General features: G+C 36.0%; 2 protein-coding genes across 2 annotated transcripts in view; one reads left to right on the forward strand and one right to left on the reverse strand.

Annotated features, from left to right (window-relative positions):
* Positions 1 to 2,066, reverse strand: part of LOC111468570 (protein NRT1/ PTR FAMILY 4.5-like) — a 6,638-nt gene extending 4,572 nt beyond the window's left edge. The window contains exons 1-3 of the mRNA XM_023113823.1: positions 1,979 to 2,066; positions 1,345 to 1,562; positions 191 to 613 (exon numbers count right to left, since the gene is read on the reverse strand). Coding sequence (XP_022969591.1) covers positions 191 to 613; positions 1,345 to 1,562; positions 1,979 to 2,066 — 729 coding nt within the window. The remainder of the gene's footprint in view (positions 1 to 190; positions 614 to 1,344; positions 1,563 to 1,978) is intronic.
* A 6,934-nt stretch (positions 2,067 to 9,000) lies between these two features.
* LOC111468597 (germin-like protein 5-1) lies at positions 9,001 to 10,742 on the forward strand. Its single transcript, XM_023113858.1, has 2 exons — positions 9,001 to 9,282; positions 9,992 to 10,742. The coding sequence occupies exons 1-2, from the start codon at positions 9,171 to 9,173 to the stop codon at positions 10,525 to 10,527; spliced, it is 648 nt and encodes a 215-aa protein (XP_022969626.1). The 5' UTR covers positions 9,001 to 9,170; the 3' UTR covers positions 10,528 to 10,742.
* The last annotated feature ends 1,525 nt before the right edge of the window (positions 10,743 to 12,267 follow it).

Genomic DNA, 12,267 nt, shown 5'->3' on the forward strand with positions numbered 1-12,267 from the left:
AAAAAAAAAAAAAAAAAAAAAAAACAAAAAAATGGTTTGTACTCATACTAAAATTATTGCAAAGAGTTGGTCGTAATTCTTAATATTACATTTATCTAATTAAGTATATATTTTTTTAAAGTGGGGGTAATATATGAAATTCAAAATAAATAATTTTTTCCAAAAAATAAAAAAATAAAAAAATAAAAACCTGAATAATCCTCAAGAGTGGGCTTTGACCAGGCACATGAAGGCGATAAAATGGCTTCCCAAGGGCAAACACAATGAACCCAACAGCAGTAGCCAAAGCTGAGATGAAGAACCCCCAATACCAAGCCTTGTTCACAGCTACCCACACAATCAAGGTCACTCCCACCGCCGCTCCAATTACTACACTAAGCAACAAACAGTTGAAAAATGTGGCTAATGCCTTCGCCTCCTTTGGATCCTTTTGGTTGAATTGGTCCGCCCCGAGTGCTGGCAGGGCCCCTCGCACCCCGCCTGACCCGATCGCTAGTAGGCACAACGAAGTGTAGAATACGAAGGCAATGCGACCGTGGACACAGTCCTTTGGGCAATCGGCCTTTGGTAACAAATCGTGGGAGTAGGCTTGGACTGTCACTATCACCAACGCCTGTTTCGTGGAAGTTGTCACAATATGACTCATAAATACAAACTAAACTAACTAAAATGGTCACATTTAAATTGTAATTTTTATTCGAGCTTCCCCCTCTCCAACCAATGTGTCTGGCTCTTTGCCATTTATAACAGGAAGTCCAATTTCTCATTACCGTATCTTTATAAGAAATGTTTCGTTCCCTTCAACAATCGATCTTAGAAAGGGTGTTTCGTTCTCCTCCCCAACCAATGTGAAATATCACAATCCACCCCTCTTCAGGGCCCAACGTCCTTGCTGATACTCGTTTCTTTCTCCAATCAATGTGGGACCCTGCCAAATCCACCCTTTTGGAGCCAGCGTCCTTACTGGCACACCGCCTCATGTCTACCCTCTTCAAGGAAGAGCCTCCTCGCTGGCACATAGTCCAGTGTCTGGCTCTGATACCATTTCCCCCTTGCTAGCACATAGTCCAGTATCTGGCTCTGATACCATTTATAACCGTCCAAGCCAACAGCTAGCAGATATTATCCTATTTAGGGTTTCCCTTTCGAACTTCCCGTCAAGGTTTTAAAACGTGTCTGTTGGGGAAAGGTTTTCACACCCTTATAAAGATGTTCCGTTCTCCTTCGCAACTAATGTGGGATATCACAATAAATTATTAAATTTTATAAAATTGAACAAAAATAATTGTTTCTAAAATTTGACTAAAAACACACTGTCGATTTTTTTAAAAGAATAAAACTTACGAGAACTTCGAGCACGCCAAAAATGAGACAGGTGGTGAGTCGATTGATATAGGTATCGGAAAGGAAGCCACCCAGAAGAGAGAGCAAGAAAGCAGAGCCCAAGAAGTTGGTGAGTGTATTTGCAGCAGTTTGAAGATCAAAGTGCAGCACCATAAGAAAGTATTGAACCAAGCTCACCATGTTTGCCACAAACCCCATGCTCTCAAACGTCAGCAGGGCTATCAAAATTCACACGTCTTTAGGGCGATCGAACGATTTAAATTTTTGACCTCAAGAAAATGAGTATATATTATTATTGGTGTGGTACTCGTGTTCATCATTGTGATATACGTTTAGCTCCTAAACTTAAAATGTTTTATTTATGTTTAGAAATGGTTTTGGTAAGATGTGGTGGCATAGATTAGGTCAACCAAGTAAAATAAACGAGAAATCGGATGGGACAAGTTGGATATTGTTTTGAATATCAAATATTTTACTGGTTTACATTCATTACTCCATCTCTAGTTAAAAAACGGAACCTAATATCTTCTATTGACTCAAATATCCATAAAAGCAACATCTCAAGTCACTTCTGTCAATAACGTACGTCGATATTTCCATCTTTAGTTTAACCTAATTGAACTTAATGACTTACCGAAAATGAACATGGTAGCTCGAAATCCACCTTTTCCTTCATTTGTTGGATCGACAACATTGATCTCCTTCTCCTCAGATCCCTGCATGTAATCTACGTCAAACCAACTATACCCAAATCGACAAACACGAACGAATATCAACGATTATCTACGCTACAAATTGACATGACGAAGCATAATCAAAAAGCATAAAAAGGTGAGATCAGAATCCAAACGTACCATTGTCGAGCTCACAAGATAGGCTCGAAAACTTATGGGCAAGAACAACATAAAAGGGTTGCATTATTGTATATAGCCTAAGGAGCATTGTATATAACGTTCATCTCATAAGTTTAATCGCCATTCATTAATGAAATCTCCATGTTTTTGTCTTGAAAATTTTAGGGTTGTTTATATTGTTGTGAGATAAAGACAATTAGGGCAAAAACAAAGAAGTTGGACAGCTTTAATTATGATCATATCAAAGTTCATATCATCATTATTCTTGTCGACATAGGTTTGCATTGAGTTTCACATTATTAGGTTATGTTGGGGTCGAACTTGAAACTAATTTTGTTCGAGATCACCAGAAAAAAAAAGTATTGGGTTAAATTTAAATGATTTAAACCGGTTGATTGAGTTAAGCCAAACCCAAAAAGCTAGGTCGAAAATCGATATGCTCCCACTCATATAACGTTCATCAAACTCTATAGGTAAAATAGGATACCCTTACCCATTTCGAGACCAAGAATTAGAAGTCGTAGCACCTTAGGGCAAAAGGATCATGTTGGTTCCTCCTTGCCTAATTAGGGATCTACATGAGCGGTAGAGAGCAGTTTGGTTCACAAGAATGCTAAGTGGCATTGGGGAGAACCATTCTGGACGTTTAAATCTGTAACGATCCTAGATTTCTACTTATGTAGACTAACCTACGAGTTAGACTTGACATATTCCATGGTCCCACTGTTGATACACCGTCACCATCAAGTATGTCATGCAAACGATAAGAAAATGAAATGTCATTGATTGCGTATGTTGTTACTGCTTGGTTATTATCAATTATAACTCATCATTGAATTTTGACACCATTAACTATGTTATAGTTTATTGCATCATTGTTGACTTAGTTCTATGTTTATTATAATATAGAGTATGATATGATTTACCTTGCATGGAATATGAAAGTTAGTTGACAGTATTTAGATTTACCTTATAAATGATGATTTGTTCTCCTCCCCAACCAATGTGGGACGTCACATTATCATACATGTTAATAAGATATGATTTACTTTGCATGAAAATGATTTTTCTAAGGAATGTCAGATGTTTCAGTCAAACGTCTCTAACATAGTTAAAATACGCAGTGTTATGACTATAGAAACAGAAAGGAATGTATCAACATATACTAAACCAAGGAAGCTTGATAGATAGCAATATCTTATAGTCAAGTATGAAAGTTATGTTTACGTGTAATTCGATCAAGGACCATATTCAACGAGCTTTTCGACCTGAAACCCACAACATAGGTGCAACTTTTCGATGCGAGACGACCACAATATTCAAATCGGCTCCCAAACAAAAGGTTCCCGAGCATTCGTCCGACTTCCAAATATGAGAATTCACCGCTATACAACACTCCACCGCTATACAACACTCCAAAAAAAAAATGGAAGAGAGGCCAATGAAGTTGGAAGATCATTTTTTTGTGTTTTGAGAGACCAACCAATATTTAAAAAGATATTTACTATTTATCCCATTAATTGAATTTAAAATAAATTATTGACTTAATATTTAAATCGATGTGGAAATTGAAAGTAAACTATTATTCTAATAAATATGACTACAAACAAATATTGATTTAATATTACATGACCAAAATTTAAATATATTTCTTAATTTACTAATTTATTGATTTAATGGATGATAACACTCCGAGTACATATCGATTACCATTGACTTGTGTTTATGTTAGCGGACATGATTCCCTCGTCGTGATAAAAGTAAAGAAAGAGAAGCCCTAGGTCAAACCTGTTTCCTTATTGCCTACATAGCTTTCTAGAGCATCGATCTAACTGTGCATTGTAGGCATAGATCATCGGTATTAGATGCATCGTTAGGTCATGTCAAGTTAAATCAACTCGATTTTTTGTAGTAGAAAAGAGATTCCTTCTCCCCCTGTATAACAGTCCAAGCCCACTATTAGCAGATTTTGTCCTCTTTGGGTTTTTTCTTTCGGATTTCACCTCAAGGTTTTTAAAACGCGTCGTCTGTTAGGGAGAGATTTTTACTCCCTTATAAAAAATGTTTCGTTCTTCTCTCCAACCGATGTGGGATCTCACAATCCACCCTCCTTCGGAGCCTAGTGTCCTCGTTGGCACTCATTCCCTTCTCCAATCGATGTGGGATCTCATAAATTCTTCATGTCCCTTGGGGTGCCCAACGTCCTCGCTAGCACACCACCTGGTGTCTAGCTCTAATACCATTTATAATAGCTCAAGTCAACAGCTAGCGGATATTGTCCGCTTTAGCTCGTTACATATTGTCATCTACCCTTCGGTTTTAAAATGTGTCTGTTAGGGAGAGGTTTTCACATCCTTATAAAGAATGTTTCGTTTCCCTCTACAACTGATGTGAGATCTCACAGTTTATCTCCCCTTCTGGCCTAGCATCCTCGTTGGTACATTGCTCAGTGCCTAGCTATGATACTATTTGTAACTGCCCAAGCTCACTAGTAACAGATAATCTCGGTTTTGGTCCATTATGTATCGTCATCAGCCTCATGATTTTCAATGCATTTGTTAGGGAGAGGTTCTCACACCCTTACAAAAAATCGAATCGTTTCTCTCTCCAATCGATGTGAGATCTCACAGCAACAATAATTTGTCACCGTGAATTCAAAATTTATAAAAATAAATAAATTTTTTTTCTTTTAGAAATAATTAATACAAGTTGGTGTGAGCTTCTAGGTTTATTCAACTATTGTTGTCCTTACATGGGGAAGGAAAATTATTAGAATTTTATAAAATTCTAATAAAAGATATAAAATTCTAATAATTTTATGGAATGAAGGAATAGTCAACTAAAAGTAGTTGACTTTACTAATTGTGTTATTTATTAAAGCTAGGTAGAAGTGATGATAGCATCTTAGTCTAAAAATGATATAAATCAAAATGTGTATTCTTAAATATTATGTAATTTACAAATATTTAAATTAAATATTATTTAAGAATAAAATGATAGCCCTCCTTCAAGCCTACCAGTTAAATCATATGGATAATTAACGTAGTTACCCGTACCTCTATAAAAATCGCCTCATAATATCTTGTGGCTTGTAAGCAGGATTAGAATATCATTCTATATACTCGGGTTACCTCACTTTGTTCCTATGATATGAAATCAACCCAAGGAAAAGTATGGAACAGATTACCTTTGATGATCAAGATCAAGAGTAAAGAAAACTCGTGATTCAAATCACTCCATAAGAGATTTGATCAATATCTCTTGAATGACTCTAGCATGCAAGTTCAAAACACAAGAGTTTGCAAAGAAAATCTTAGCTAATAGAAATTCTATTCTTTTTAATTCCAAATGTGATAACAATGAAACTTAGCATGAATTGAAATATCTTTTGATAATTTCAACAATATTTTTTTTCACATCTTCATTAAAATATATTGTATGATTGATGTCTCTTAGTTCATATCATCCTAAGTCAGTATATACGTATTATTTCATAACGAGCATACTCATCTTGAATTTCTGAATGGGTAAGTTCATCAATGTGGCAACTCTCTAGAGTTTGATTTTTCGTGTTCGGGAATTCTAGAATGTTTTGCTTAACTCTTTTTGTTACTATATTTTACTAATTATGCTTTATCATATACACTAAACCCATAATTTAAGACTTGATCCCGACTATCTATAACTCGTTTATTAGACTCTCTAGCGGCCTAAGATAACATCGAAACTTGAAAAAATGGTAGTTTAGAAAAGGGAATAAAGGAATGCTTATATTTATTTTTAATTTTGAGCTAGTTGACTATAATTAAATAAGAATTTTACCATTTTTTTAATTATTAATGTTAGATCTACATTAAGTACATTTTGATTATATATAGTCAATTATTTTATAATATAATAGAAGTATAGTTACAACTTCCTAAGCATTTTTTTTTTTTTTTTTTAACCGTTAGGCTTAGAAAAATCATATTTAAACATATTCTTAATTTAACCTTCAACCAATGTGATGAATGTAGGAGGGATTAATTTAAATATTTTTATGATTTTTGTGGATTTATAAGTTTTCCAAAAATTTTGTTTAGCATCCACATTTTATCGATACTTCCATAAAATTAAATTGAGATTTTTGAACGTCTTAAGAAATTAAATTTTTATGGAAATGTCAACCTTTCATATATTAGTGGTTCAATATTGACATTAGAAATTAATCGCTATTTCAATTAATATTAACATTATACTCGATATTTTCTTGAGTCCTACGTCCTTTTAAAAATATTAGGAAGCCCTTCAAAGTGTTTCGGAAACAAATAAGTAGTGAATTCTTTTTTTTTTTTTTTTATCACTTAGTTTAGGAGCCGTGCAAAATGAAAGTCTCATGCACGGTTTTGAATGAAAGAAAGAAGTGAGGAATCCTCTATTGACTCAAGACTCTCCCACTCGAATCGAATGGCATCTTCTTCTAAAAATCCTAGCTATTCTTAGTATGATATTGGGGAATCTGTGTTTGTAAAGTGTCTTTATTCTTAAAAAATAATTTGATTTTCCTTTTCGTTTCGACGTAAACAAATAAATCTTTCATATAAAAAGATGGGTGTAATGGCTGAAGGACATCAAATAGGTTTGGCTAACCACCTTGAATTGAATTAAGTAATCTTTTGGCAAAGAGAATAAAGGAATACTTAAAATATAGTTGTAGGGTCGAATCACTTGTCATATAAAGGTGAATTGTCATATTGATTGTGCGTAACCTAATTCGGTACAATAATTTTCTCTAAATCAATTTAGAAAAGTCATGATTAGTTCGACTAATGTGCAACTTGAGTATAATTTAATTGATTGGGTATTATATCTCTAACTAAATTATCAAAAGTTCAAGTCCTCTTCTTTCGTATGTTGTCAAACTCGAACACTAATCAACGTGGCTGGATGAAAGTATATGGATGCAGTGATGTAACTTGCTCGTTGGATTGAGCATTGTGTGACCTTCAACATGACGATTATCTAAAGAAGCATGATGAATGTTATGATATAGACAAATGTGTATGACGATTATGTAAAGCATGATGAATGTTATGATATAGACAAATGTGTAACGGCAGGCGTGATACGTTGATAGTGGAATAGTTGTACCTCGACTCAAATTTGTTTCTTATTCATTATTTATCTTGTAAGGAATAATTAAACAAGAGTGGAATGTTTTAAGAAGTTGAGTGACGTAATTAGAGATGCTTATTTAACTCGCGAGACTAGGGCACGCAAGGACTATCCTCGGATAGGGCAAGAAATGTTTGTTCAAATAGTGAATAGGACGGAAATGGGTAGAGAGCAACTAGAAATTTCTTCTCATGAACTAAATGGGATAGATAGAGAGAAAAATTCTCTCCAAAGAACCTGATCCTTGCAAAAATGAATGAGAAGTTTCACGAAAACGAAGATTAAAATAGGTGGTAAGGATGAGGATGAAGAAGACTTCCACATCCCTACCCCATTCTCTTAGGTTCACATACCCTATTTACTTCTATTCCAAGGATGTAAGCCGCCCATCAAGTTATATTTTGGTTTCAAGGTACACTTAGCTTCTTGTTTCCTACTAGCGAAAGTACATCAGGTCATCGCGCTTCCTTTCCATAAGTTGGGTGCCCTCATATATCTCAAGCTCTATGGAAATCCAACAGGTATGTAAGAGTCGCCGCTCGATATAGGCGACCTCTTAATCTTCCTATATCTCCATAGGTGCCTATTATAAACGCTAATTGGAAGCTCCTCTTAATTTTCCATGTTCCTACGACATTCCAGCCTAAAATAGGGCAAAGTTGGCTACCCACTAGGCACAACCAAAGCTCACTCAGTAGTATCGTCTAGTGTGTCACAGGCCCTATGTGAGTGACATCGCGTTCCTTATATACTAAGTAGACCCTCACCAATTGAGATGTGTTCACAATTAGGGGTTGTGCCCCTACCATATCTACGTAGACCTAGTTGACCCATTTTATCACAAGGGACCCTAAATGTGGCTCAAAGACCTAGGAAAGATAAAACATAGGCTAAGGCTCACTAACAAGTCATTCACATAGCATCTAATCTACAAGTCAATCATGGCTTACGTAGGTATTCCAACCTCCTAACATACTTTTAGGGGTATAAATGATATAAATGATAATGAATCATAAAACATACACATCTGCACAACATACATGTGTATCGAGCAAGGTATGACAAAACATAGTATGTCATATTCCTAACGAAGCATTAAAATCACCCAGAGTCAAATTCTACATAACTGAAGTCCTAATACGTGCATTCCAGTTAAACCAATCAAAAGTCATAATTCTAGGTTTGACTATCCATTTTCACACTCAATTCATCCTTAATTCATGCTAACAAATTATATGCCCGAATTCTAATCGATTTCTACAATTATTTCTTGCCAAAAATTCAAACCGTAACATACTTGGTTGGTCAACTTGTCAAGGTCAAGTTGGACTCGAAAGAAATATAACTGGTAAAAACCGCTCGAAAAACAAACTCTGAGAAGCTTAAACCCATAAACAAGAAAAGTTTTAGTTAGTATTTATATTATCTTTATCAACTCCATGGTCGAACATTCCTTGCATCCATTAATTCAACAACACTCAAATCAACAGGTAGACAAAATATCAAGTAGGTGAAACCTTTTTTTTCCTTTTTTTTTTTTTTTTTTTTGGTCAATGCTCCCAAGAGACGTGAAAAAAAGGGAGGATCTGTGTCCAAAACTTCCTCAAGATAACAAGATGATGACAAAACCCATTGACTTCCCTTCATCTCTAAGAAGTGGCATATTTCTTGCCTTTCCCTCCCCTTTGCTCATACAATGCTGTCACCATTATTCTATTCATATTCATTTCTTGGCTTCAATTATATATTAACTTCCCCATCCACCACCTACCATACCCATCACTTCCTCCATTTTCTCATACTCTTTTCTTCTCAATCATGAAGCTACCTCTCCCTGCTCTGTTTGCTGCACCTCTTGCCTTCTTATTCGCCGTCGCCATCGCCGATCCCGACTTGCTTCAAGACGTTTGCGTCGCCGATCTCACTTCAGGTACCTACTTCAAGTGTTCTAGCTCTGTTCTTTCAAGTTCTTAGGTCTCCCCAATTCTCTAACAGTTGCATAATCATTGGTTTCTAATTTGGGGTTCTGGGTTAAGGTTGTGTGGTTCTAGAGTTGTTTTTTGTTTTCGCTCAAAATGTCTCGTAGTAATAGAAATGTTGTCAAGTTAGAAATGCGAACGATATTCCACAGCAAGAACGAGACGTTGCTCTCTTCTTCAAATCGGAGGTGAATTCGAACTACATTCTAACTTTGACAACATTGATATTGGAAAGTAAACAGAGGAAGAACACAAGATTCAATGATTCTTCTATGTTCTAATCCACGTGGAACAGTTTTCACATCCCTAACCTAACAATATCAAGCAAAATATGCAAGATTCAATGATTCTCCTGTGTTCTAATCCATGTAGAACAGTTCACATCCCTAACCTAACAATATCAAGCAAAATCTGCAAGATTCAATGATTCTCCTATGTTCTAATCCATGTAGAACAGTTTTCACATCCCTAACCTAACAATATCAAGCAAAATCTTCAAGATTCAAAGGTTCTCCTTTGTTCTAATCCATGTGGAACAGTTCTCACATCCCTAACTTAACAATATCAAGCAAAATCTTCAAGTTCAAGCTCAAACTAGGCAAGATCATGGCAGTTCCAAACAGTTTATTTTTCCAGATATTAACATTTGAATCAAAACAGGAATCAAAGTAAACGGATTCACCTGCAAGTCAAATTTCTCAGCGGACGATTTCTTCTTCAATGGATTGGCCAAAGCAGGGCTAACAAACAACACCCAAGGCTCGCGAGTAACTGGCGCCAATGTCCAATCTATCCCCGGCCTGAACACGCTCGGCGTTTCCCTAGCGCGGATCGACTACGCCCCCGGTGGCTTGAATCCACCTCACACACACCCGCGCGCCACCGAGATTGTGTTCGTCATCGAAGGCCAACTCGACGTCGGCTTCATAACCACCGCGAATGTCCTCGTCTCGAAGACGATCAAGACTGGCGAGATCTTCGTGTTCCCCAAGGGATTGGTCCACTTCCAGAAGAACAATGGAAAGGTTCCAGCGGCGGTGATTGCAGCGTTCAACAGTCAGTTGCCTGGTACTCAATCGATTGCAGCGACACTTTTCGCCGCATCTCCGCCGGTGCCGGATAACGTGTTGACGAAGGCGTTTCAAATAGGGACTAAAGAGGTTAAGAAGATCAAATCGAGACTTGCGCCAAAATAAGAGAGGCAAATCAATAGCAGTTTCCGTGAATCGAAATCGAAATCGAAGATTGTGTTTGGAATTGAGTTTGATTTGATTTGATTTTGATTTGGCTGTTGTGTTGTGTTTGTATTGTGATTTGTATCATTGCATTTCTGGGTTCCTTGGTTTCACTGATAATTTGAATAAGAATTGAGATTTGGGGATTTGTTCTTCATTTCTCTCTCCCTTCATTATTTTGGAATCATTTTTTTGATAATGTAGATTGTATAATATTTTTTATTCGAATCAATTTTCTTTTTAAAACACGAGTAATTTCCTTGCAATGTGATGCATTGTTCTTCAGTTGTATTAAGACACGTGTATTTCGGCCCTCATGTGAGAGCCATAGTCTACTATCTTCTTTCGGTCCTCACGTGGGAGTCATAGCCTACTGTGTTCTCTCCGTCCTCACGTGGGAGTCATAGCCTACGTCTTCTCTCGGTCCTCACATGAGAGTCATAGCCTACAGTCTTCTCTCGGGCCTCACATGGTCTTTTTATGTGATAGATACAACCTACTCTCTTCTTCCCGAGCCTCACATTGTCCCTTCAAGTGGAAGTCACAACCTACTCTCTTCTATTAGCCCTCACACGGTCTCTTCACATGGGAGTCACGACTTAGTCTTTTCTCCAAGCCCTCACATGACCTCTTCACCTAAGAGTCACGACCTAGTCTCTTCTCCTAGCCCTCACGTAGTCCCTTTACATGGAAGTTACAACCTAGTCTCTTCTTCTCAACCCTCACGTGGCCCTTTCATGTAGAAGTTACAACCTACTCTCCTCTCGACCCTCACATGATCTCTACAAACGAGAGTCACAACCTACTCTTCTCTTTGTCATCATGTGGTTCATTGGGCACCATATCGCCTTCTTAAAAAAAAAAATCACATGTGGGTCACAATTTTTTTTTTCTACTACGGCTGTCATATAATGCACGTGTCTATAAATTTTAGCATCAGGTAGTTCGTGTAACCGAAGTTTAGTTAGCTTTCTGTGAAAGGTTGCGTTCGTACAAATATCTAAACTATTAGATTTTGATGTTTCACATTTATAGTATCGATCACCTTCTTATGCAAACAAAAAGATTGTTTCTATCACCGAACACGTCAATTTAAAATTGGTTAAGACGAACTCATTTTCAATACTTTATTAATTATCATGATTATTAAAATGAATTAAATAGCATTATCTAATCATTTTTGCCACTTGGATAAGAGCATTACGTCAAACGTCCATTTATGAAGCAATTTTTTTATTAAAAAAATAATAATAATATATAATTTTCCCCATTCTCCACGTGGAAATGGCATTTTATTTTATTCTATTAATGAAATCAACCCCATTATTTTAACTTTTCTAAATAAGAGCCATTGAATATCTAAAATACATGGGTTTAAATTCAATATTGACCATTATTTTTTAATTATTCTAAACAAGATAAGTGTTAAAGGATATTTAGTAATAAATTATAATTTAATATATATATTATATTTGATATTTTATTATAAGGCAAATATCTAATATTTGCTAGGTATCTTTCCATTTATTATTATTTCTATATCCTTGTAATTTATTTAATTATAAATAAGATAACTTTCATACCATTGAGGTGTGGTGGAGGTGTGGTGGATTAATTAAACATTCACATGGTATCAGAGCCCTCTCGGTTTAACAACCCCAATCCTTTTTTTTTAATAGCTTTTGAATCCTCTAATCTTCT

The sequence above is a fragment of the Cucurbita maxima genome, unplaced genomic scaffold (assembly GCF_002738345.1).
Source record: "Cucurbita maxima cultivar Rimu unplaced genomic scaffold, Cmax_1.0 Cma_Scf00037, whole genome shotgun sequence".
Classification (NCBI taxonomy): Eukaryota; Viridiplantae; Streptophyta; class Magnoliopsida; order Cucurbitales; family Cucurbitaceae; genus Cucurbita; species Cucurbita maxima.